This window comes from Cyprinodon tularosa, unplaced genomic scaffold, assembly GCF_016077235.1.
Source record: "Cyprinodon tularosa strain WSP-4 unplaced genomic scaffold, ASM1607723v1 ctg71, whole genome shotgun sequence".
Lineage (NCBI taxonomy): Eukaryota > Metazoa > Chordata > Actinopteri > Cyprinodontiformes > Cyprinodontidae > Cyprinodon > Cyprinodon tularosa.
Window position 1 is genome coordinate 3,747,612 of NW_024039463.1, and position 26,329 is coordinate 3,773,940.

Consider the following 26,329-nt stretch of genomic DNA (forward strand, 5'->3'; position numbering starts at 1 on the left):
AACAACAAGGATGTGGTGTTGTATGGTGGTTTGTAACCTCTGAGGCTGCACTAACTACCAGACTTCTATGTTCTTCAATACAGATTATATCGGCAAAAATTGAAAGATATCAGGGCAGGCGTTGACACGTTTCTCTAATCTAACATGCAAGGCATCTGCAAGCGCTACAGTAATACTGTGAAGCTCAGCCTTTTAAATTTCACTCCTCACGTTAAGAATTGATGAGCAGCCAAACCTGCAGGAATCAATAATCTCCTGGTGATTTGTACAGTATTTTGGCATGTGTGAAGTGCAATTGAAAACGCATGTAATTTTTTTTTTTTTTTTTTTTTTTGTGGGGATGTTCTGCTGCCTGTCTGTGTATGCAACAAAAAGGCTTATGTGTGTATTTGTATCCCTCTGTGTGAATGGAAGAAACTAGCCCTGAAGGCTATTCTTTTTCTCTGATCGCTCTGATGCAACTTGTGGAGAGGGGGAAGCCAGAGGGGCTTTTTGTAAGAGCGGTCGGAGCGTTTTAGACTGTGAGCATAAAGCACCCCGGCTCTCGGTTACATCAGGCAGTGGAGCAAAGGATATGGTCTGCAATGCTACACAGCTCTACCTTGCTCAGACGGTGCAGAATGAAGATGTGTTAAGCTATTTGCTTGTCTGGAGGTGCTACTATAATTATATGCTGGGGTCAGGGTCTCTTAATGTTGAGAGGAACACACATTTTGACCCATAGTTCTCTTGTCCCACCAACTTAATTAGTGCTACTTTAAGCACCTCCATACGGAGGGGAAAAAAGGGACCCAAATCAAAGAGTATAATTTAAGAGTGTTGAATTTAAAAGCCCTAGGCTGAAACTGGACTTAACCATCTCATTTCAGTTAGAAATATTCAAATCATAACTCTGAGAAAAAAAAAAAATCAAAGTAAATCTCCTTAACAAGTATCTGATTGCTCTGCCTCACAGACAGGAAGCGGCTGCAGCGCCTCATCAGGGCTGCGCGATCAGAAGGAGTTCAAGGGCCAGTTAATGGTCATTGAGGTTGTAAAGGGGGAGCTTGGTGATTATATGGTTGGTGGAGTAATAATGAGGGAGATGTTTCTGCCCCACATGCTTATAGCCAGCCGGTGGATCTATCTCTGTTCTTAGAATGATAACATTGTGATTTGCCAGGTTATGCCTACACTTTTTTTTTTTTTTTTATGACTGGGAACAGTGAATATTGGGTTACTGGAAATTGTTAGTGTTTTTTTTATTTTTTTATTTTAATAAATACAATTGTTCTATGCTTATATCCAGCCCTTCTTAGTCTTTATTTTGTAGGACAAACTTTTCCTGACGTTACAGCTTCGTATTTTTTAAGAGCATGTCTCTATCAGCTTTGTATGATTAATAGCTTTCAGGATGTCCCTGTAATTATCTCAACCGATCTCCCCATCAGTTCTGACCAGTTTATAAGTCCTTACTGATGAAAGAACCCAAAGCTTAATGCTGCCAACCACATTTATCATGGCAATGGTGAGTTTAGGTTGTCGTTTGGTGTTGGTTTTCCTCCATTCAAAGCAATAATAATCTTTTCTGTGTCCTCCAGATAGATTGCAGCAGATTTAAACAAGTCTCCTTGCAGCTGTCTTTATTTTTCCTTCCAAGGACCTTAGCATCCTCAAATCAGTCCGCTCCATCCTTTCTTGTATACATTTTCATAGCTGCATTTTCGTTGCAGCCTGCTGTTCAGGTAAAAACCAAACCATTTTTACCCCTCCACCACCTCTGCTTCGTCCCCCATGACGGCTATAGGGTTTTACTTTTTTATTTATTTATTTTTTTTGCTTAAAATCTACAATTGTCTCCCTTTTTTAGTCGCATTCAGGATCAGATGATTTCTTCAACACCGTCCGACAAAGCAGTATGTCAGCTCTCTGAAATCAGCTTCCAGTGTATCAGATTGGTCTAAATACAAAAACATGTCACAGTTTTAGTTTTTAAAATCATGCATAGGTTATGTCCAACTCTGCTATAAGCTACATGAAAATTTGAGAGTAATATGAAAAAATGTGGAAAAGTTTGCTTAGAATAAATCGTTTTTCAAGGTACACCTCATAAAAGTATGGTTTCTGTGAATGTGTGTGTGTGATTTTAAGAGGTCTCCCTACTCCAACCTAAACCACAGAGATTGGTGGTGTCTCGCTGACTCTCTACTCTGCCTGAGTGATCAAACTGCTGGAAGCTCCCTGCCATGCCAGTCCCCTCATCAATATAAATTACAGGGGCAGCTGTTCACTGGCAGCCTCTTCTCCTCCACTTCCCTCTCCTCTATCTACCCAAATTCACTAATCATTGAGCCATCAGAAGGTGAAGTGTCCTAGATGAAAACAGATACTTGTCCTTTCTCCAGAAGCTGTAATGTCCACTTTTAATGCTTTTTTTTCACAGATTATTTGTCTTAACATAACTTAAAATGCTCATTTCCCTTGATCTCTCTGCACCTCTCTGATGCCATTTTTTTTTTTTTTTTTTTTTACCACCAAGCTTTAATTATCATTAAGTATTTAGCTGTGGTTTTCCTGAACACGTCCTTGGCAGTTTTACCACTCACTCTGTTATATGGACTAATTCCTGTCAAAACAGCCTGAGCCTCCAAGACATGAGAGAAAAATAATTAAATTTTACCTGCTTTTCTTTTTTTCCCTCTCAGACTTTGATGGTTGACACCAGATACTCCCCATCACCATCTTTTACTTCATCAGGGCCGTGTTTTCTGTGAGATGAGTTTCTGTTTGGACCTGTTGGTGTGGAGCAAAGGCTCAGATGCAGGGCCTGATTACATTGAGATTAGACGTCTCACCTCTAATCTCCCATCAGCAGTCTGGGACTCTGTCTCACAGCTCTTATTGCAGAGAACTATCCAACTCACAAGCATACACACAGAGACTTGTGTCATGTAGCCAGGATGCTCTGTGTTGAACACAGCAGATCGCCTGATTAACTAACCTTTTCACCATCTTGGAGCTGTGTATGTACATTATGCTGATTGTTGACTATTTGAATGGAAATACAGAAATATTAAGATTAATATCTCCTCGGGTGCACTGATCAGAATTTGTAAGTTTTGGTTTTCCTCCCTACGTGGCACTCATATTTATACTTAAATATTCACAAAATCTACTCCCAAGTAGAAATTATATTATTATATTTTATTATAAATTTTACTTGAGGGTTTGATATATTAGTTTGAAAAGGGGATGTTTTTTGCAACTTTTTTTTTTACTTTTTAAGAAAATGTATTTTCATGCAGAAAATGCAATGGTTCATAATGTCACTATATATGGTTGCGTACCCACTTTTGGTTTAAAAATAACACAAAAAAGTGAGAGGAAAATGATTTTAGAAAATGATCCATGGATTTTGAGCACATTCACTGCCTGCTGCATCCTCTCTCTCTTATCAGAGGGATTTGTAATTCAAACGTCTAGAGGTTTTAAACAGATAAAAAAAAAAAAAGTTATGATTTGCCACCTCATCTATCTCCTCTGATCACCTCTATCAGAGTTGGCTGAGATTCCCCACTTTTTTTTAAAGTAAACGTCCCTGTCGAAATCTGCAAAAAAATAAATGAAAAGATTAAGGTTATTAACATTATTATTATGCATCCATCCGTCTTCTGCTGCTTATGCCGTTAGGGTCGCGTTGGGGCCGGCACCCATGCTGTCTATGGGTGAGATGCGGTGTAGCACCTGGACAGGTCGCCAGGGCAATACAGAGACTTATAACCATGCAGACACAAATTCACACTCAAGAACAATTTAGAGAAGCCAATTAACCTAAAATTAATGTTTTTGGTCTGTGAGAGGAAGCTGGAGTACCCGGGGAGGACCCACGCATACACAAGAAGGAAATGCAAACCAAACTGCATGCAGAAAGACCATGGGGTCATATCTTGGGTCAGATCAAGCAAAATTATCTAATTTTAAAGTGGTGTAAGCTTAGACTTTTAATTAAACATTCAAAACAAATCGAAAAGTACCTAATAGTATAAATCAAACAACAGCCTGAAGTGATTTAGTATTTATTTTTTTTATTTTGGTTGGAAAATGTAAAGAATATTGGCAAATATAAAACAAAATCATCACAAATTGTTCTTCTATTGTTCTATTCTGTGTAATGCTATCACATATGTTTTTAATTACATACGGTATTATATTTAATGCTATCACCTGACATCCCAATGTTTCTAAAAGCTCCAGTCAAAAGATCGACGTCCTGGCTGGGATCTCTTTAGCCATCGTGTTATCGGCTCCCCGTTTTCTGCAGACATGCCTCAACATGTTTTAGAAGTCTTACCTTTTATATTGCTTCTTACATTTCTGCTATTCATCTGACTACACCTCGTTGATACAGCAAATAACTGACTTTTAGTTTTATTTCCCTTTAGTAACAGCATTCTCACTGAAGGCTGCAGTCGACTTAACATTTTAGGACTGGCTGATCAAGTTCAAAGTCATATAATTACTGTCACTGGCCAAATTTGTCTGCACATTTTAAAATATACATCTTAAAGGTGCTGTAGGAGATCTTGGAAAACAGTTCCAGCAAGCTATATTTTTGAACATACACAACTATGCCTCTCCCTTTAGACCATCCCAACAAACCACGCCTTCAAAACACATGAACGCGCATGCTGTCTGCAGCTCGTCTGAGCAGCTAAAGCAGTGCGTCGCTGATCTCAGAGCTGGCAGGGACATTGGCAGCACTGATGATGCAGAATGCTATGATCACTCCTCTGAAACAGTTTATTAACACCTAAATTAACTTAAAATGCTGAAATCTGCCAGCAAAACATGTTCGTTTTTATTATGCTGGTGCCTGCAGTTTGAATTACATACATGAGAAACGCCTTCCAACCGGCGCGGCAAACCGCAAGGAGACGACCGGGCCATAGGCTGCTGGTGTACGGGGGTCTGAGCAGCTGCAACAGAAATAATATTTGAAGGCAGGATGGTAATCTGGATGAACTAACTGCACTGACGATGTTTTCCGGAGGACTTGCTCACTTCAAAATAGATTCAAACTACTTTTCACCCACTGATCACAGCAAATATAACTGCCATTGTTAGAGGCAAAGAAAGGATAGGGTAGCTCTGCCCAACACGCATCAGACCCACTTTTTCCACCGCGCAGCCAGAGTAGCAAAGATACTTCGGCTGTGCATCAGAACTTTATTTGTAAAAGCATAAAAAATGAAGCAGCACGCACGTTTTTGCTGCTCTTGCTGCTTTATGTGTGAACTTAGCATAAAAGTGGCTAGCTTTCAGCCATGGCGTCCTGCACGAGCATTGGGGGGTTGATTCGTTCATGTGTCAGGGTACGCGCACAAGAAGGAGGGACAAGCAGACGACCATGATTGACGTGTGATGAACCAATCGTGTACAGCGGACCATCTTTTGTGATTGGTTGGGGTTATTCATTGATTTCGCACTGTAGCAGAGACCATTTATTTTAGTTTCACTTCCAGAACTTTTATTTCACTGCTTGCTAAGCTGCTTTGGGGAGATTTTTAAGCCACATTGTAAAAAAAGCGTCAGAAAAGATCTGCTGCTGCACCTTTAAGGAAAACATTAGAAATGATAGAAATATCCATATATTTCCTAAAACAAGGTCCATACTAAAATATGTTCTGGTAACACTAAAGATAACAACAGTAAAAGTGCTATGTTTGAAGCTCTTCCCTGAAAAAAAGACTTTTGGTTCAAATTAAACCAGAATTGACATGCTTTATTATCATTAATGTATTTTTATTTCACTATATTTGACAGATGTTAGCATAATTTTTCTCCATTAAAGGTATAAGTAATGTGTGTTTAGCATAGGATTGGAAATTGAATTGGCCAGAGGGAGGCAGCAACACAACTGTGACTGTGGGATAAAGGAGCAGTCCAGACAGCCGAGGTTTCCTCTCGCCTCATTTCAAAGATGCATTTTTAGACAGCCCCAATTTCTTTTCTGCCTTCACAATATTTATCTCTATTGTGTTGACAGACTTCTTACACTGATGGAGAAACATGGCCTCACTCCTGCATCATCATTTATTTGCTTTCGGCTTGTATTGAGTTTCTCTTGTGTGTAACGTACACTCTTATACTGATTGTACAGCCAAACTCCTTTGTTTATTTAAAGAGGCTGGATTAATTAGATTCTTGTGTGGAGTTAAAGGGAGAGCATGCATGCAGAGTTGGAGAAATTAGAGCACTATTTGAGGCTAAATCAAAATGAAAAAGTCTGAGTTTGTATGCTTCATTATTTGTTTCAGTTCATCCTTTTTTGTTTTCCTTTTGACTTTTTGTCATTACGGAACATTAATTTGAAGAGCAAGGGAGAAGCGTATTGAAAATGTCTCATTTACCTAAATTAGTTTTTGTGCTCGTCAGATACAATGAAAGCTATTATCTATCTGAAGCAACACCTTCAGCCCCATCATTATAATTTTTTCACTGAACTTCTGTATAAGATATGTATTCTTGCTCTTTAGTCAAACGTGTCTGCAAAGGTACAGAAATTTAAATTTTACACTAAAAGGAGATATGTTGCTTTTTCTCAAAACAATCTGTGTATAAGAACTGCTTCTACAGATTCTTATTCTTAAACACCTCAATATCAACTTTTTCATTTGCTTTTTGCATAGCTGTTGGTAATGTATGATTTTTATAAGTGCTGGGAAAAAAATACATGGTTCATCTGTGCAATACTATGATGCACCCCATACCCACAGTTATCATGTTTCATGGTGGCTCATGTTTTTCTCATCATAATTACAGTAGCATTTTGCATGTGATAGAAAAATAATTTCATGCCCATGTACTTTAAACCTTTAAATTAAGATGAAAAACTTCAGCAGCATCTTATAAACTCTTAAAACATTCATGGCAAAGTTTATCTGGCTGTTTTGCATGAAACTAAACGGTTGAACTGTCTATGATTTTCCAGTTAATCAAACATGAGATTTATGGTCCTTAATGGTGCTGTACATTGCCAATTGAGGAGAATAATACGTCCCAGTTGCTGTGTAATTTTGCTTGGCAACAGGCACACTTCAGTGGAATCGCCCTGGGGGCAGTGTGAGTTGTCTCTGCATAGCTCCGTGTTCCAGGCTTGGTTGTTGTTTGAAGGTATTTCATCACATTGTTGCCTTGATTCAGCTCTTTGGGGATTTGTTAGTTGCACTCATGTGGGAAGTGCATCCAGAACATTGTTAAGCTAGGGCTGATAATGAAGATCAGCCAGCAAGAGTCCCCTGAGCAGAGCCGAGTGAGATACTCGAGCAAGACGTGCGGCGCAGACATGGTGGAGCGGGACACACAGGCACTGCAGACACAAAGGAATCATCAACCCAAACCATACGAAACTCAGCAAATGCTTTCATAAACATTTTAAAATTGGAGTAGCGTCATAATGTTGATTTTTGTTTAGTAATATTATAGCAATTAAAATGTTTTTTGTTTTTTTTGTTGGGAGTTACAACAGTTATGACTGCAGCAGACATAACCTCCCAATCTGGGGGAAGTTATTTGGTTCTCAGCATGACTCTGGAACTGCTTGTTTCTCTTTTCCCACAGCAACACTGAAAGCTCAAATTGACAAAAAAAACAATCGCCCTCACTCACCTTACTTTGTTTGTTCTACAGAAGAAGTGTTTTCTATCCAGACATTTTGGTTTATTCTTAAATAGATGGCTTTTTCCTCTTTAACTAGGTCAGTGCAATCACAGCAGTGAGCAATGGACAGTCACTGTAAAAGGGAAATCAATAGAGTTATCTATTTGTCGTAAACCAGGCCAACATGATTTTTCTCCATTTTTCCTCGATTGCCATGTCTTTTCCTTTCCTGCTCACTATGGCAAGTCCTCGTCTTTCGCTAAAAGAATTATGGCTGTCATTTCATGAAATTAGAAATGGCCTTTGTACATGCACTGTCACTGCAGGTTCTGTGGCCGAAGGCTTTTCTTTTTATCACAAACGAGGGGCCTGGTTTGCTGCAAGGGGAGCCATAGGGGTTCGGGACAGGATTCTTTGGACTCAGCCTTCACTGCTTTTGTTGGCTCCTAATCTGGTTCTCCTCTCAGTGTCAAGTCTTTTAGGGAATTTGAGCTAGAGCAAAGAGAGACCTCATCAGCTTTTTTTCCCCTCAGCCTTTCTCTTTTGTGGCTGGCACAACTGAAGACCCTGTCTTTGAAGTGTTGTCTAACCAGGAAACGAGAGTAAGTGACATGTGACAAGGATACAATGCTTGGATGGGTATTTGGCCCCATCTGCAGTGGCCGATTTCTCTTACGCTGGACGTCTCAGGTGAAAGAGAGCAAGAGGTATGCTAAGACAGTGTCTGCCTTGGGGGAAATGACTGCCATCCACTGTTACAACATCATTGTCCACGTGACCGTTCAGCTTTCACACAGGTTTTTCCTCTGTTCACTTTTCCTCTGTGTGAAAAAAATCAGGTTAAGAGGTCTTTCCACATAACAAAAGCTTTGATTTGTGTCGGGAGACACAGGATGAAGCCAGAGAGGATCCAGACCAGATGAGGAAGGTGCATGGTGTGGAGTCATGGGTTTGCTACGCACTATACACAGTACTTTTATGATATAGTTTTGTAGTAATAACATTTTTTACACTTAGCCAGATTGCATCCACTAATTTGTCTGGTTTGATTTCAAAATACAACCTATTTCTTGTCCTACACATCGAAAATCCAAAATGACAAGTCTTTACCAAACTATCCCATACATGACCTGCATCTAACTGTCCCCATCTTTCCAATACTTTTGATTAGACTCATGGATCCTGCTGAAGAAAACCATTCCCAAACCATATGCTCCCACCACCATGTTACACAGTGGCCATGGTGTCTAATGCTGCGTTCACACCGGACGCGGCAGGTGCGGCAGAAACAGCGAGTTTACATGCAAAGTCAATGGTTGACGCGCGTCAAGGCGCAGCAAAAGGTCCCGCAGCGCGTTTTGAGCAGCAGGCGCAGCGCATCTGAGCAGCTGAAGCAGCGCGTCTGGGGCGTTTAAGTATCTGACGCGCGTGACGTGCCGCAAACGCGCTGCAGCCCAAGATTGAAAAATTTAACTTTGGCTGCTCGACGCGCCGCCTCAACCAATCAGAGGAGCTGATCTGGGAGCTGGCAGAGAGAGAGACACATCGCTGATGATACAGAGTGCTATGATCACTCCTCTGAAACTGTTTATTGACGCATAAATTAACTTAAAATGCAGAAATCTGCTGCCTGCAGTTTGGATTATTTAGATGAAAAACACCTACCAGCTGCCGCGGTAAACCCTGAGGCGGTGACCCAGCCAGAGGCTGCTGATGAAGGGATTCCTACTGTCGGTATGTGGGGGTCTGAGCGGCTCCGACAGAAAAAATATTGGAAGGCAGGATGATAATCTGAATGACCTGACTGCACTGATTACGTTTTCAGGTGTATTTTCTCACTTAAAAACATATTAAAACTACTTTATTCCCACTGATCACAGCAAATATAGCTGCAAGGCAAAGAAAGGATAGAGTAGCTCCGCCCAACGCGCGTCAGACACACTTTTGCACCGTGCAGCCAGAGCAGCAAAGCTGCTTCAGCCGTGCGTCAGAACTAACTGGTACAAGCAGCCAAGATGAAGCAGCAGACACGACTTTGCTGCTTTTGCTGCTTCCAGTGTGAACGTAGTATTAGAGGTTCAATTAAATAGCATCTTACAAGTAGATCAGAAATTTCAGAGCAGCTTCTTTTGTGCATTTTTAGTGTCACATAGATGGCTTGTTTAAAATTATCACAACAGAGGGTTTGTTTGTTTTTGTTTTATTTAGCTGTAATTGGAGTATTATCATATTTAACAGAAATAAATGCTTCAAAACATCTATTTGTGCCTAACTATTCATTACTTGCATATATATATGTATATATATGTATATATATGTATATATATATATATACATATATATATATATATATATATATATATATATATATATATATATATATATGTATATATATATGTATATATATATGTATATATATATATACATATATATATATATACATATATACATATATATACATATATACACACACATATATATATATATATATATATATATATATATATATATATATATATATATATATATATATATATATATATATATATATATATATGTATATGTATATATATATGTATATGTATATATGTATATATATACATATATATATATATATATGTATATATATATATATATATGTATATATATATGTGTGTGTGTGTGTAAGCAAGTAATGAATCTATCTATCTATCTATCTATCTATCTATCTATCTATCTATCTATCTATCTATCTATCTATCTATCTATAATTTTTATTTCTATTTATAAATGGAAATAAAAAATATTTTAGGCGAGGTTTGTTGCCATGTAGGATCAATAATGACTACTTAACTGAACTGGGTAAAAATTAAAGAACTGAAACTGTAAACGGCTTCATTGTTTAATCATTTAAAATGCAGATCATCTCTATCTGACAAATTCATCATTCTATTCAGTATCTAAAGCAGAAAAAAGTTGCACCTAGAGAGAGGAGTGCAGATGTGCTCACAAATGCTTTTGTTGATATTACACATTGACATTTGTGCTGATCGTATTGTGCCCATTTTGTTGAATCTGCTTTATTAGAAGAATGCTCTGTTTTGTTTTGTTTTGGGTTTTTTTTCCCCACCTTGCTATTAATTTGCGTTTCTGTGGCTGTGCAGCAAGAGAACAGAGAGATGTGGTTAACCCATTGTGAAGTTAGCCGTCATCATTAAGATTCTTCAGATAAGAGGCATGCGGATTTCTACTGCTCAGCATTATACGATCCCAGACATCAAAGGCAGATTTTCATTTTACTGTGTCTGTGCCGCACAGTAAAAGGATGGAAGGAGGAAAGAAAAGACAGGAAAACATGTAGGGAGTCAGGACAACGCAGCATACCTGAAGAAGAAAGAGAAACGCGTATGCTGTATAACAAGGTATTTGATACTACACACATGTTAATTGTTGTCCAGACTTGTTAATTAATGCTAACATAAATAATCCTGCTTCAAATTTTAGAGTTGGCTCTTTTCTTTATTCTTTTCTGATCAATATTTAAACCCTTTCAATTATCCCCCTCTTTGTACAAATGTTATTATACTATTTCTGTGTCTGTTCCAAAGATTTTACAACAAAGTTCTCCTTAATTCTGAGTACTTTATCTTCTAACATGCCGCCGTTATGCAGGCAGCATTTCATCAGACTGAGCTGTTTAACAGTAAGAGTATTGAATGTACAAGTGCGAGAAATATGCTGTTCTCCAGTATTGTGCTGGATTACAGAATCAAGGTCGACTCACAAGACACAGAGCAGCATTATCCCTTAATCCTGTGTTTTGGTTTCAAATAGCCTTTTTACACCTAATCTTCACAAGTAAAATGACAAACATGAATACTGAGGTGGGTATTTAAACATGCATTTCCCACAATGTTAAGGTCACAGGATTATTGACTCTGTATTTTAGGGAAGGAACAGAAAACCATGAATTATTTTGTTGCGTTTGTATTACAGGTGAGTTGGGACTCTCAAGATTAGGTTTTATTTGGCAGTTTTACATGGATAACCTGAGAACTTTAGAATCTGTACCAAAATATACACACATCAGATCATCTTAATATTTATGAATAACTATGGAAAGCAAACTATAAGTAAACACTTTTCTCTTCACTCTTAAAGTACTTTCCTAAAATGTCTGGAATGTTATCAGGACAAAATATGTATTTAAAAAAAAAGAACATTTTAAAAAAACACCAATTAAATCTCATATTTACTTTTTTTTAAATGTTTTGTTATGTTTTTTTAAGGGGTATTAGTGGGTTTTTTTTTTATAGTGAGCTGACTGGAAAGGGGCTACGACAGAGGGGGAGAGACATGCAGCAAAGGAACACAGGTCGGATTCAATCCCGGGTCAGCCACATCAAGGACTAAGGCCTTCGTACATCGGTCGTGCAAGCTAAACACTGCCCCACCGAAGCACACCCAAATCTCATATTAATCTTTGTGGTGCAGATGCAAAGATGGTCTTTACTTTTTATAATGCAACACTTATTAACTTCAAGAAAAACAGGGTTAGGGTTACTTAACTAACTTAAGATAAGATAACACTTTGTGCAGCTCTAGAGTCACTTGGAGACAAACATGTATATTTTTTTAATTGTTCAAGAAAAACTTTGTACGAATATGTTATTTACAAACAACCAGAAAAACAAACTGGGGATCCAACCTAAAAAGTTTCTTGGTGCATGACCACAGTTCAAAGAACAGCCCTTTTTATTTCTAACCTAAAACCAAACAACTGAAATGATCAGCCTTACTTAAACGTTTTTCTAAGTCACAAATGTTCACTTGCACATTTTTACTCTCCAGTTTTACAGCCCTCCAGGGCTGTACAGTCATATATCGAGAACCTGTGGCACCACCTTCATGGCTATAGTTTGCTTTGACTAATTCTATGGTCTTTAAAAACCTTTTGAGGTAGCCTGGGAAAAAAAATTCTATAGGTTAAAGTTTAAGGGATTTTTCTACAATCAAGAGTAGAATTTTTGGGCTTGATTTCTATATACATGGATGTGTGCCTGTGCGTTTTAATTTGAAAACATATTAATTTATCTGCCAAACTTGTTCATGATAAGTTTGACCGTGTGTAAGTGAGTCCACAGATAATGTAAAGGCTTACTGTGCCACTACAGTGTCTCCTCTTGACCAAGCTAATCTCAGCATGCCCGTCAGGCTCATCTGTGGCAGAACTGCTGAAAACTTAAAGGTGCTGTGAAAGACTAAAAGTGGGCCAGCTGCTGCTGCCTCCTGTTGACCTACCTTGTTCGGAGGGTCCAGGTACAGACTGATGACAGGACTTCTCCTCAGCGGACCACATTACTAATGTGTGTGGGTGCAAGAGGAACACATCCAGTGATGAATCACTCCCCTGCATCCATGGCATCCTCATAAGTCAAGAGTATAAGTGTTGAGAACAGGCTCTGGAAAGAGATCCTTCGTGTCGCGTCGTCCACAGCAGAGAAACTCCATCCTGGACCCAATGGAGGCCGAGAAGGTGTGGGGAGGCTAAGTGGCGCACATCACATCTATAGCCTGAGGAACTTCCTCAATCTTGAGGAAAACATAAGTCCCTCCTGTATGTCACTTTTTTTTTGGGGGGAAAAGTTACTTTCATGCTTGAACAGAGCTAATAAATGACTCGATGACAGGAACATCTCACCGGACCTCTTGCTTTACCTGAATTCACATAGAGAATGTTAAATATGTGTTAGTTTAGGGTAAGACACAGTCACAGGTAAAGGCACTGCCTCATTATTCACCTAGATGTTTTCAGTACAAAAATGATCGGAAGACTACTCAGGCTGAAAGCAGAGGAAATATTTTCTTTTCTACTGAAATCAACTTTTGTTTTTATTAAGATCTGCACTTTTCTCTGTTGTCTTCTAGCCCCAAGCCAGAAGGTTAAACTATTTTAGTTTAGATGCATAACTCCCCGAAGAGCTGATGTTGTGCTACAGCAGTGATGTCGGGGGTGTGCACATGTTTGATGCTGGGTAATACATCACAAACACCAGGGGGTCTCTCTGGTATGCTCCTCAATAATGAAGTTCATTCGTTAACTTCTCCCTCAAAGGCCAAGTTCCCCTGCTGCCCTTTTCAGCAGCCATTGCAACTCTTACCAGAGTCACCCCTCTAACTGAAAAAAGACACATCATAATGCTCCCCCCCCCCGACAGACACAGTGGTTGCCTTCGCAGAAAATGAAGAATAAGCAGGTCCATTATCAATTCCTCATGCCTGGTTATAGCCATAATTATCACAGGGAAATGACCTGCTCTGTTTGGTTTGCTATGGAGGAGCCGCTACACCCTAATCACCTCCTTCTTCTATGCTATCATCCTCTTGTGATGAAGATGGGGCTGTTTTTTTTTTTCTTTGGGGGGGGGACTTGCCAGTTCATTAGAATTCACAGGGTTCCACCTCCCTGCCTTGCCAAGCTAAGCCTCTCACACAGGCTGCCATGCCTGCGATAATCTCTCCTCTTCGTTCCCTTTCACTTCGTCTCTCTCACTCTAGCTAGCCGCCTGTTTCTTTTTCTCTTTCTGTCCCCAAGGGCGGCCTTACACAAAAGATACATGCAGCAACTCATTGTCGAATCTGATTTCTATTGATCTATAATAAATTCCTCTATAACCTATGCTATAACACTCACACAGTGACAATGAGCACAACAGCGTACACATCACACAGACCACACAAATAAACTGGTTTCTTCCAGTTGCTAGTTAAGGCCAGTTACAGTATTCTTACTCTGCTAAAAACTCATATTTGATCTTTTACTAGCAGCCAAACTTCCACCTTACATACTTAGTATGCAGTTTGTCAGTCTGGGAAGACTCAGACGTTCTGGTTCATAACTGACCGACCAATCACAGCATGGCAGGCAGGAGTTTGATTTATGCTTGCACCAGAATTGCCCAAAATTCAACTATTATACAGTTATTATCTAATAAGCTGTGTAAATCTTTACAATTTTAACAACTGTCTTCTGTAAGAGTGTTTGTCTTTTAAAGAGTACTTTTTTGCATCACATCTGTGGTAATGTGATTGATTGTATGGTAATAAAACATAAATTACAAATTACATTACAAATTGTAATTACGAAAATAAATTAACAAAAAGGAAACACTGCTTTTTGAAAAAACTCACATTAAATTTTATGAGCATCTGAGAAAAGATATGAATGTCAACGTTTTATTAGTGTTTAAACTTTTAGTGAAATAAAGCTTTATAAACAATGGCTCAAAACATGGCATGGAGTGGCATGGCATACTGGGAGCCCAGCTTGTTAGCTTGTCTTACACAGCAATAAACACATGAAATTAGCAGAAATCATCAAAAACAAATGTTTAGCTGAAATTTGACTATTGACGGTTTTTGGAAAAGTTTTCCAGTATTACCAGCTTAGCATAACAGGCCACATGTGTGCCACATCATGGCAGGTCTTTGTTCTCAAGTGCTCCCCACCTCCAGCCGCTTCAAGCATCTGAAGGTTCTTGGAACTCCAAGAGATTGCTGCCTCCTTCGCAGAAATTTGTTTCTGATGGTAGTCATCTTGACCACTTAAAAGCATTGTGTTTTTAAAACACCTGCCCCCTCCACTTTAAAACAGAAATGCACATGCACAACCCTTTACCCGTTCATGAGAGGGAACGGCTATTAAATGTGTGCGACAGCATTCACAAGCCCATTTATCCTTGTGCATGATCCGCTTAAAAGTTGCTGTTCTCAGAGCTAATACAAGCTTACTGTGCCCGAACGTCCGCCCTAACCCTCTCGCTATCACTATATAGATTGGGGACTATATAGTGAACTTTATAGCAAACTTGGTTAACTGACCGTTCAGACAAATGACCACTGCTTTTTGCTCCCTGTTGGTCACGTAACTCCTCCTCCACTGCGCAGTGCCTGCGCCATCTTTAATATTCGCGACTGCGGGCTGCTGTGACAGAACTCCCATAATGCTTTGCGAGGATAGCTCTCTGCGCAAAGCATCCCAGGATATATCTGCTTCTTTTGAGGCCTTTGTTTTCTCTCGTACACTTCATAGACACTTTTTCTCTTACAACCGTCTGCCATTTTCAAAGAACCGTGGTGAGAAAGGTGAGCTTCAATGATTGTCCAAAATCGTTACTCACCACACAAATATGCCTTAAAGTGCACATGCACAGAAAAAGATAGCTAACGGGACGAGCACGTAGGACGGAATGATCACCAACATGATTGATAATAAGGAGGACCACTTATTTAGATGTAAATAAAACATCGCCCTCTATGCCTTTAACCGTGGAGGAGTCTTTAGTTTATGTCCTTGGCATTGATGTGGCTGATCGGCGATCTACCCCAGAAGATGGAGAAGCAAACATGAGGTGTTTGCTTTGTTCTCAACGTACCATGGGGGCAGGATCACTATGGAGTGATATTTGTGCATTCCGTTTGAGTGCGCAGAAACCTGCTCCCACTCAAAACCGGTATGGCACGCGCTCAACTCTGAAAAACTCTTCTTAACCCACTGTCCTCGCACACAGTTCCATCTCTGCGTGTGCTCGGCTCCATCTCTGTGTGCACTCTTTCTGCTCTTTCCGCTCTCAACACCAGCTATGTGCTTGGCTGTTTCTCCACTCGCTCGCTCGACTCTGCCTCTGCGCTCGCGACTTCACAAATGTATGTCTATGAAACACACCATCAGCCAATCACGCTCAGCTTTTTTCATCCAATAAGTATAAGTATTCGTTCCAAATACTACATCCTGTTTGATGAAAAACTGCCCGAGAGGATAAATGGTGACATCTGCTGTCCGAATGATTGTGTTTGAACGAATATAACGCTGAATTAAATTTAGACAAAGTAAACTTCTTAATGGGTGGATTTCTTCAATCCATTCTAAGGCCAATATGATCCAAAACATGTCTCCTATGTAGACTGAAACTCCATCAATGAGTATTTTACCTGATTTAAAATTAAATGCTGGAATTACCAAAGAAACACCATTCCTATTACTTGATTATTTTCAAGCATCCGTAAAAATCTTAACATATCCATAATATTTTTAATCTAAATATTGTTGAACCATGCTTGAATCTGACCTATCCTTGTTGTTTTTCCGTTTAAACAGCAAAGTTAAATCTGTATCAATAGCAGATCAGTTAATGATCTAATAAGTGTTTTACTGACATTTATTTAAGATAATTCTAGGTCGTTTATAGTATTTTCTGCTGTCCACTGGTTAGAAGTGTTGACGGCATAACTGCAAGAGTTATTTTATTTACTGATGGTGTTTTTTTTTTTTTTGGTGTTTATGTATTTACCAAACGCTTTTATCCAAAGCGAATTACAAAGTAGACATTAGTGTGAAGGGTCTTGCCTAAGGACCCGCATTGGCACCTCATTCCACCCAACGGGGATGCAAACCCAGGTTTCCTATGTGCAGGACGGGTGACTTACCACCTGAGCTAGCCAGTTGGTTTTTCATCAAACCGGATATAGTATTTGAAACGAATACTTTTATTGGAAAAACAAAAAACCGAGCGTGATTGGCTGATGGTGTTGTTCATTTACATACATTTATGAGGTCAGGAGCGCATAGACAGAGTCGGGCGTCGGGAGTCCTGGAAACTTTGTGGGATGGGGGAAGGTTGCAGTAGTTGAAGAGTCCAACAGCAGAACCATCATGAATCCTTCTATGCCAATGATTATGTTAATATATCCTCAATGTCTGAAATGGATATAATAGTTTATGGCACAACAGCTTAAAAGTACAGAATTATATACCCAGCTCTAATATTGTGCCTCTCATATTCCCTGTTCTCCCCCTCAACCAACTTACTGGACTTGAACTAAATAAAGTCACAGAGATTAAAAAAAAAAAAAACACACACACAAGTGTTTTTAAAATTCTGTAGGTATGACTTTTACTGCTTGCAACCTTTTAAAATAAGCTCACCTAAGAATTACCTGATTTTATCCTTTTAAGGCTTTTTCATCCATGTGTTTCTACCCTTAAAGGATCAAGCGTTTTAGAGCAAAGGAAAAAAGTCTACCTAAGGGGATAACAGTTAAAGGTGGGATCACAATGACATGACATTGGAGCGACATAAACATTTTTTTTCTCCTTCATTTTGTTTCCTTGAAAAAAACTTTGGGGGAATTGAATTGGAAATAACAGTGTTGTAGTTTGTTTTATGTGAGAATTATTTAAATTCAGCTCTATAAATAACCACGGCACTGAAAGAAAAGGCTACAGCCTTGTCAACCATCGCTATATGCACAGTGCTGTTGATTCTGATTACATGACAGCTGACAGGTGTACCAGCTAACCTGTGTAGGAATGATATGCTTTCATATGCCTTCTTCTGACCCTACTATTCTATAAATACTGTGTGTGTGCATCTAGTGGCAGGGAAGGATGGCAGTAGAGAAAGAATGATTTGGATCTGGCCCTGGGACTACTGTGCATATAAAGGATGAAGGGCAGCTTCTATAGCCATTAATCATCTGATCTGAAGGTAACCATGAAAGCTGTTAAAAGGTATAACGCTTACGCTTCTGTTATTTTGATGCTCCATATGAAATCCGTTAGTCATAATGAGATAATTGGAACTTCTTAGCTACAGATATCATAATATAATGGGCTAACAATGATTGTGTAGACTTAAAAAAAAAAAAAAATCCTTCCCAGTTTTTTAAAAGCCTTTATTTAAACTAACCTTTAGATCCTGTTCTCTTCAGGACCAAGACAATAACCCAGTAGTGTTTGCTGTTTTCATTGAAACAGATATTCTCTTTGTTGTCTGTGTGATTTATTGAAGTCTTCCAACAAGTGGAAGCCCCCAGGAAATTGCCTGAAATTGTCCTGAATTGGTTTATGATTGTGCAGTGTCGGCCGGTGCTGTTGTAGCCCTGATATTATGCCCTCCACTCCATGGCATCTATAATAAATTGATCTGTATTGTTTTCATAGAGTGCCTGTTAGAGCTTGTTAATTCGACCTCTGCTTCAGGCTGGTTAGTGCAGCTTCATAGACCAAGGTGGGTCTGCTTTGGAACATGACACTTGGTTTGCTAATACTATAATAAGAAAATGTGGGGGAAATACTGTATGCAAGTGTAAAAGAGTTTATACAACAAGGGTTTAAAGGCTACAGAGTTTGCTGACAACAGATTTTCTATCTTGAGTCCAGAGAAGTAAGGGTTAATGTGGATCAGCTACACAGAGAGCCTGTGCATAGAATGGCTACTGACAGACTGCTAATGAGGCCATTATCAGGTCTCATCTTCTCCTCTCCTCCAGGGGCACCAATGGATGTTCAACACCACCTTTCAATTGAACTTCAGTTCCGTGTGATTTGTTTACAGTAGATATATCTCATTGAATTCATACAGGAATAATGTGAGACAACATTTAGTTAATCTGAAAGCTGGAAGGCTATTAACAGAGTATTTATATCGCTATTTTGGCATTTTTTTCATTTAAACCCGATTTTTTTTCAAATGGTAGTGGCTTAAATGAAGCGTTTGATGGCTCTACATGACTGCACCACTACTTAAAGACACAATTCACCACTTTGTGAACTAGTCAATTCAGCAGTGAACATGCATCAGCGGCATATTGGCTTATTGTCAGCAGTAAAGACGAGCCCTCAAGAAAAGGTGTGATCAACAGCAAGTGAAGCAATTTCTAGGAAACGTTTGTTCTTTGGGAAAACGGTCTTTGTAACATTTATACTCTACACTCCAAATACACTGGATGTTTATTGATATGGCTTCTTCTTATTAACTTGTCCTTGTATTTTTGAGAGCTTAAAAGTTGGGTCGTTTTTTATCCTAAGTGATAAACACAGATGTCGAAAGATTGTTTTTTTTTTAATAGCTTTAAAATCCCACCGGACACAATTCACAAATAAAAAAGCATCCTTAATAGGATCTCTATAGTAGGTTTACATTTTAATTTTTTAATCCTTTTAAGTAACCCGTATCCTTTTTCACAGATTCTAAGGTCAATGATCCAGCTGCAGCTGATCTTTCTAAAGACTTTAGTGAACTCAGAGGTCATCTTGCTCTTGCAGTTTGCAGCCCACTAACTTTTGGAGCAGTTTGTCTTCACATGTTCCCTTCTTAAAACTAATGTCACAAATCGTTACATTTTAATTGATTGAGGTGCTCCTATATATATATATATATTTTTTTTTTTTTTTCAGAACCACAATGAGGGTTATCCAAAGAAAATGTTTTAAATTAGCAACAAGTTCTAGGTTCCTTTCATTTCCTTAGTAAACACAATCCCTGTGAATAGTAAATGCCTGTATCAGAAAATAGGCAGTAGATCAAATATGTGGAAAATATATTTGGATGATAGTATTAGTGTGATCTCTACTCTCAAATGTTGTTTTTAACTAGCCAGCATAGACAACCCCTGCTGCTCTTGCTGTTTGTTTGTATGCTTCTTCCTGTTTAACCACTCCGCAGTGGCGTGCAGGGTTTCATAGAAGACTGATACAGCAGCCAGTTTTCAAAACATGACCACAGACAGCAGCGGTTAAACATGCTACTGCGTGGGCCATGGTCTTGACTCATATGGTGAGATTTTAAGACCTTACAGAGAGATGAGAACCGCTCTACAATGCCACTGACTCTCACGAGCACTTTGTTTTTTAAATGGTTTACCTACAGTCCACATGAGTCCCTTATCCCTGACACAGTCAATTGGATTCTATCAGTCTCAAAAGATGTTTTTTTTTTTTGTTTTTTTTCATTACTGTAATGTTGTCATAAGAGAACAGCGTTGACACAACCTGAGCTAATGTGTTTAGTGACTCTAATGGATCATACAGGTCCTAATGAAACATTGTCATGGGAAGATTTATGCTGCAAGCTGCTGAGTCCTCATTTAAATTTTATATGTAGTTAGAAGTACCCTTTATTTAATCATTAGCCAGAGAATAAAAGACACCTAATTAAATATAAATATTTGTAATAAATAATTAATGAGAAGTGCAACAGCAGATTCACCATAAGTTGGTTTTCTTTTACATTTTATGCATCATTTCAACTTGAAATAGCATTTTTCAGTAATTTTCAGGGTACATCCATCTTTCCTGTAGCTAAATTATGTTCTTTACATTGATGATGTTCTTTTTTATTTTACTTTTTTTTATTTATATGCACCTATCCAATTAAAGTCTGAGTAGAGTCTGTCAGACCCATCTACATTTGTGATGGTAGGAAAAAAAAGGCTTTTTCCTGTCTTGTCTCTTAAATAACCCATTGGCATTCAGATATCAACTAGAGTGTTATGGAGACCTGATAATGCCCCCTTTTCTCAAAGAGCTTGCTCCTTTAAATTTCCTCTTTTCTGTGCAGGATGGCAAGAAAAAAGTCACCTCCACTCTTTAAGAGCCAAAATTGTGTTAATTTATGTATATATATATATATATATATATATATATATATATATATATATATATATATATATATATATATATATATATATATATATATTTATATATATATATATATATATATATATATATATATATATATATATATATATATATATATAACATTTCTGTATGCTATTGTCGCTGCTGATGTCTAATTTATGGAGATCAACACTTGATGTACTTAAATGTGTTCCCTAGCTCCAGAATGGTCAAAATATACAGGCTTTGGTTTTATGTCACATCCCAGGGAAACAGAAACACATGGATTACTGATGAAAAGTCTGATCGAATGAAAAATAGTAAAGCATAAAAATAAATAGGTGTAGGTGGTTTTGCAACTAATGCAAAAAACATGATCTTCTTGACATTGGAAACCCTAATTAAATATATTTGAATCATATTTTTTCTTTTATTTTTTTCAATTATTGAAATGATAAATAAAAAATATTTTAAGGCTCATCTTTCCCAGGGTAGCCAATTAAACTTAGAGGGGCTGTAGAAAAAATATGAAGTTTAAATACCTTTCCAACTGACAAATTAGATCCAGTTTGCTGGATAGACATGGTTAATATGTGGAAACACAACTTCAAGGTCATCCATATACTTGCTCACCCTAACCTCTCATATCTCCTTCGGATGCTACCCTCCCGTACCCTTAGATCCACCTTTTTTCATCCACCTTGTTAAGCCCCCTGCCCGCATCGTCACCATGGGGAGCAGAGCGGGCAAAAGCTCTGGAATTCACTATAATCAGATCTTCATCATTTTTAGTCTTTACTTCTATTTAAATCAAGGCTAAAAACTCATCTGTTCAAGACTGCATACCAGCACTATCTGCCCCCGCTGTTTTAATGTAGCTTATATTGTTTACTATTGTGTATAGTTGATTGTTATTTGTTCAGTATCTTTGGTTGTCCTGAAAGGCTCTTTTTAATATGCATTATTAAAATTATTCATATAATTAAACCTCATCCTTAATGTCAAGTATGGTAGAGGATTGGTGAATCTGGAAGCTGATTTGTCTCTCAAATGCTCTAGACACCTTGTTATAGTTCATGATTTCACAATATCTAACATGCCAGCATATTTTAAACAAAAAAATTGTGTTGATTCACACCAGTGAGCTTAAATTAGGACATGACTGAGTCTCTCATCACAATAATCATTCTATATGTTAGGTGTAATCAAGACAGAAAATGTCGAACGCACACAAAATCAATGTTCTGACATGGCCAGTGAGCTGAGACCCAAATGTGCAGGGTGAAAAAATACCCTATCCTAACAACAATTCCTTCAAATGATCTTTTTAAGTGTTATTTCTTAGCATTACTTTTTCCCCCACTGAGTAAGCATACTTAAATTAAAGTGAGCTTTTTTGTATGCTTCTGCAATAAAACATGGAATGGTTTAAACATTTTACACATAGTGCCAATAATGTGGTTGACACAGTATGCAGTAGATAATTTATTTTTTTTGCATATGGTAAAGTAATTACTTAAGTGTAAAGATTGATATCAGAAATGTTTGTAATAAAAATCAAAAACCGGCTTAGAACATTAAAAGGAATCTTCAAAATTCCGATTGCCACAACTCAAATATTTATATTGTCATAAAAAAAATGAAAATATTTCCTCTCGTTTATTTCTTTCTTTTTGAAATACTGCTGTGTCTGAAACCCGAGCTGTGTGATGTTTGTCTTGAGACAAGATGATATGAGCACCAGCTTATTCATGAAATGCCAAATGGTTATTGGCCAAGGCTGGATTGCACTAAAACCAGAATATTGTATCAGAGAGAGGCAGCTGGTAAGGAGTCAGAGCAGATTATCATATGAGTGAGGGGGGGGTGGAGTATGGTCGAGACTGGAATGGAAAGCAGGGGGCAAGAGTGAGGGGCAAAGGAGGAGGAGAGGAGACGGAGAGTAAGTCGCTGCAGGGCGGAGGGGATCATCCGAACCGTTCCGTCACAATCTCAGCTTCTTCACCTGACAGGAAAAGTGTGTGTTCAATGAAGAGCAAGGATGGGGCGGGGGGGTGGGCAGGGGGGTCCTCTGAGAGGTCAGAGGAAGATGCTGAGGCTCCACTCGTTTTATCATTGCAAAGGGCCCACCGCTGCTCGCAAACATCTGGCATCACTGTATCCAGCTGCAGGGAGGAGGCACTTCTATCTTTGAGCCATACATTTAAAAAAGAGAGATAAAAAAACTAACTCACACCTTTACTTATCTACTTGCTTCATATTTTTTTGATTGTTCCCACTTCCACTTCCTTCATCTGCCTTTCCTTTCATAGCTTTTAGTCTTTTTGATACATAAAAAGAAGAAGAGTTGTGGAAAAAAAAAACTTTCTGACTTCCCCCTAGCTCTTTATAGATAAGCCAGAGAGCCATGGATGGGTTGGATGTGCTGCGTCTAGCAAGCTGGGGCAGACAAGACTGCAATCAGCGGGAAGAGGGCCAGCTTCCCCCTGCCTGGGCTCTCAGCGCCCCTACTGGCTGCACGCTGTGCCAATCAAGAGACCGGGTGGGTGGGGAAAGCAGGCAGACATGCACGCTGATGTCACAGTCACATGGATTGTGGTGTGGTCATGCTCGGAGGCTGAGACGAGGCTGTGCTTGCTGGCCAGCTGCTGCTGAGACAGCAGTGGAGGGCTTTGCGCTGCTGATAGTTTCTTCTCTTATGGACTCGAAGCTTAATGATGTATTTTGTGATTTCAGCTATGAAAGGTAAGTGAATAAAGATGACGATAGTATGAAAATACATATGCATGCATTTTAAATTGCAGAGTAACAAGTAGGGAAGCGCAGGCTCCACTGTTCATGGACTCCCAACTCTGCGCGCTGCGTCTGCAGGGCATGAGGATGGAGACAGTCCCAGTGCGCTCTGGGTTTAACTTACTCCACATTTCTTTTGTGCATGAATTTAGAATTTCTATTCTTTGGTAGATGCACTTTTGGATTATCCGTTTTTCATTACCTTGCATTTCTCGCACTGCGGTTTAACTTTTAATATATACAGTTTGCGCTGCTGCCTCTAGTGCGTCTGTGTGGAAACCATCTATCTGTCCGAGTCTATCTGTAAATGTTTATTTTCTCATTTAGTTTCACTTTATATATATATATATATATATATATATATATATATATATATATAGCTATATATATATATATATATATATATATATATATATATATATATATATATATATATATATATATATATGTGTATATATATATATATATATATATATATATATATATATATATATATATATATATATATATATATATATATATATGTATATATATATATATATATATATATATTTCTGACAAGATGAGAGCAATGCGTGAAGGGGGCGGGGGGCAAGGGCACCGGCGCGGATGGCGGACTGTGATTCCTTTTACTTTATGCTGGCGCGCATTGTGCGTGCATGTGCTTTGCTCCACTGACCTATTTTTTTATGGTTGGATTGGTCGGGGTGGGGGGGATACTCGGGTTTTAGATGTGTGGTCATGTGAGCACCAGGATGGGTCCTCCCAGTCGCTGGGACGTTGATCCACTCTGCCCATAATCCGCGCTCCTCCAGCCTCCCCTCCATCATCCAGGGACACATGTGCGCTCACATCCCAGCACAGCAGACAGTCAATGCTGCACACTTCTCTCCTCCACGCGCTCGTGTATAAATATGCCTTTTATGTATGTATCCCCCACCCCACCCCCCACTCACACACACTCACACTCGTCTGAACTTCTCCGGACGATGTGAACGCGCACTCACAAGTATGCTTAATATGTGCGGACTTCCATGAGCAGAATGAGGGAAAGGGTTATTATTGTTAAGATATAGTGATAATGTGTTATTATCGGTTCCTCTCTTCTTACTTCTTATTTATATTTCTTACCTGTGATTTCTAAGTAATTCTGAATGTTTATTTTAAAACTTTTGAATGAACATAATCAAATATAAAAAAGAAAACAAACTAATTAGGTTCCTTTTCTCCTTTTTTTTAACTGTGTGTTTTGGTTGGGTTGCTTTCTTTCTGGAAATGTTCATTTAATATTTTTTCTTCAATTTTCCATTAACCAGCCTGAGACTCTGTTTGGTGACTATCCCATCGGTTTAATAGAGCATGTACGGTTCTAACCTTCTTTATTAATTTTCCACTGTCCCATTTTAATTAGGTAAATCTAATTATACATTTTGAACAAATTGCTAGACATCTCTGGAGCTATCAGGGTGTGTTTGACTGGCAACTTGCTGTTTTATTCTCTATGTGAAAAAAGTGTGGAAGAATGTGTTAAGGAATAAAGACGCACGCTCAGATTTGTTGAGAGTGACCATAATTGGGAAGGGACGCACGTGCAAAAGACATTTTGACCATATATACATTTTTTGACATACTCTGAATTGATGTGTTATTTAATTAAGAGAGTAGATTTTGTGGAATGTAAATTAATTTCTCAAAAAGCACAGAATTGAAGTATGCTATAATTAACTTTTCTATTTATTCTTACTGATTTTCGTGAAAATATTGTTTTACTTTTACCAAACCATATTTACATTAATGCATTTTTCCCCCAATATTATCTGTCAGCAGCATTGGCATCAGTTAATGTCTTTTTTCTGTTCTCGTTCAGCTCCGTCTTTCCCAGATTGTTTTGCTCCAGTCTGCCAGAGGTTGCTGGTGTCACGGCAGCACACTGTGACATTGTGAGGGATGAAATTAAAATGTGAACAAGCAGCATAATTGGATGCTAATTCAAATGGCAGTGGCAATTTCTTCCAGAAAATGGTCAGAGAATTGGATGAACTGCTCTGTGACTTTCTGGCTTTGCACAAACTTGCTAATTATGTAAAACTCATCACCCTTTCACTGATGTTTTAGCCCCTTTTTGTGTCTTTTTGAGAATTTTATCCTCTTAACTTCAAAATAATACAAACATATTATATCTGCCTCAAAGTGTCGGCTGCTTTGTCTCTCCCTGTCTAACCAGCTCTGCCTCTTAGTTCAGCCTCTCTACCACATCACTGCTACTAAAGTACCTAATTACCTGTAATGGAAACATCCCTCTCATTACCCCATGCAAATTAGCCATCCTACTCAGCACAATTAAGATGAAAATTCCAATTACATCATTAAAGAAAGTTGTTTGATGTGCTGCTAGAAAAGGTAAAAAGTGCTTCTTGTCCAGAGTACATATAATTAACCCTTGGAAAAAAGAGGGGGGGG

At 38.5% G+C, this 26,329-nt stretch overlaps 1 protein-coding gene across 2 annotated transcripts in view; it reads left to right on the forward strand.

Moving 5' to 3' along the window:
• The window catches only part of roraa (RAR-related orphan receptor A, paralog a), a 274,495-nt gene that overhangs the window by 192,065 nt on the left and 56,101 nt on the right, over window positions 1–26,329 (forward strand). Inside the window, exon 1 of one of the 2 annotated variants that reach the window (XM_038268874.1) lies at window positions 23,680–23,821. The exons of the other annotated variant lie outside the window; for it this stretch is intronic. Coding sequence (XP_038124802.1) covers window positions 23,791–23,821 — 31 coding nt within the window. The 5' untranslated portion in view covers window positions 23,680–23,790. Of the gene's footprint in view, window positions 1–23,679; window positions 23,822–26,329 lie in introns of those variants that run through there. 2 annotated transcript variants of the gene reach the window in all.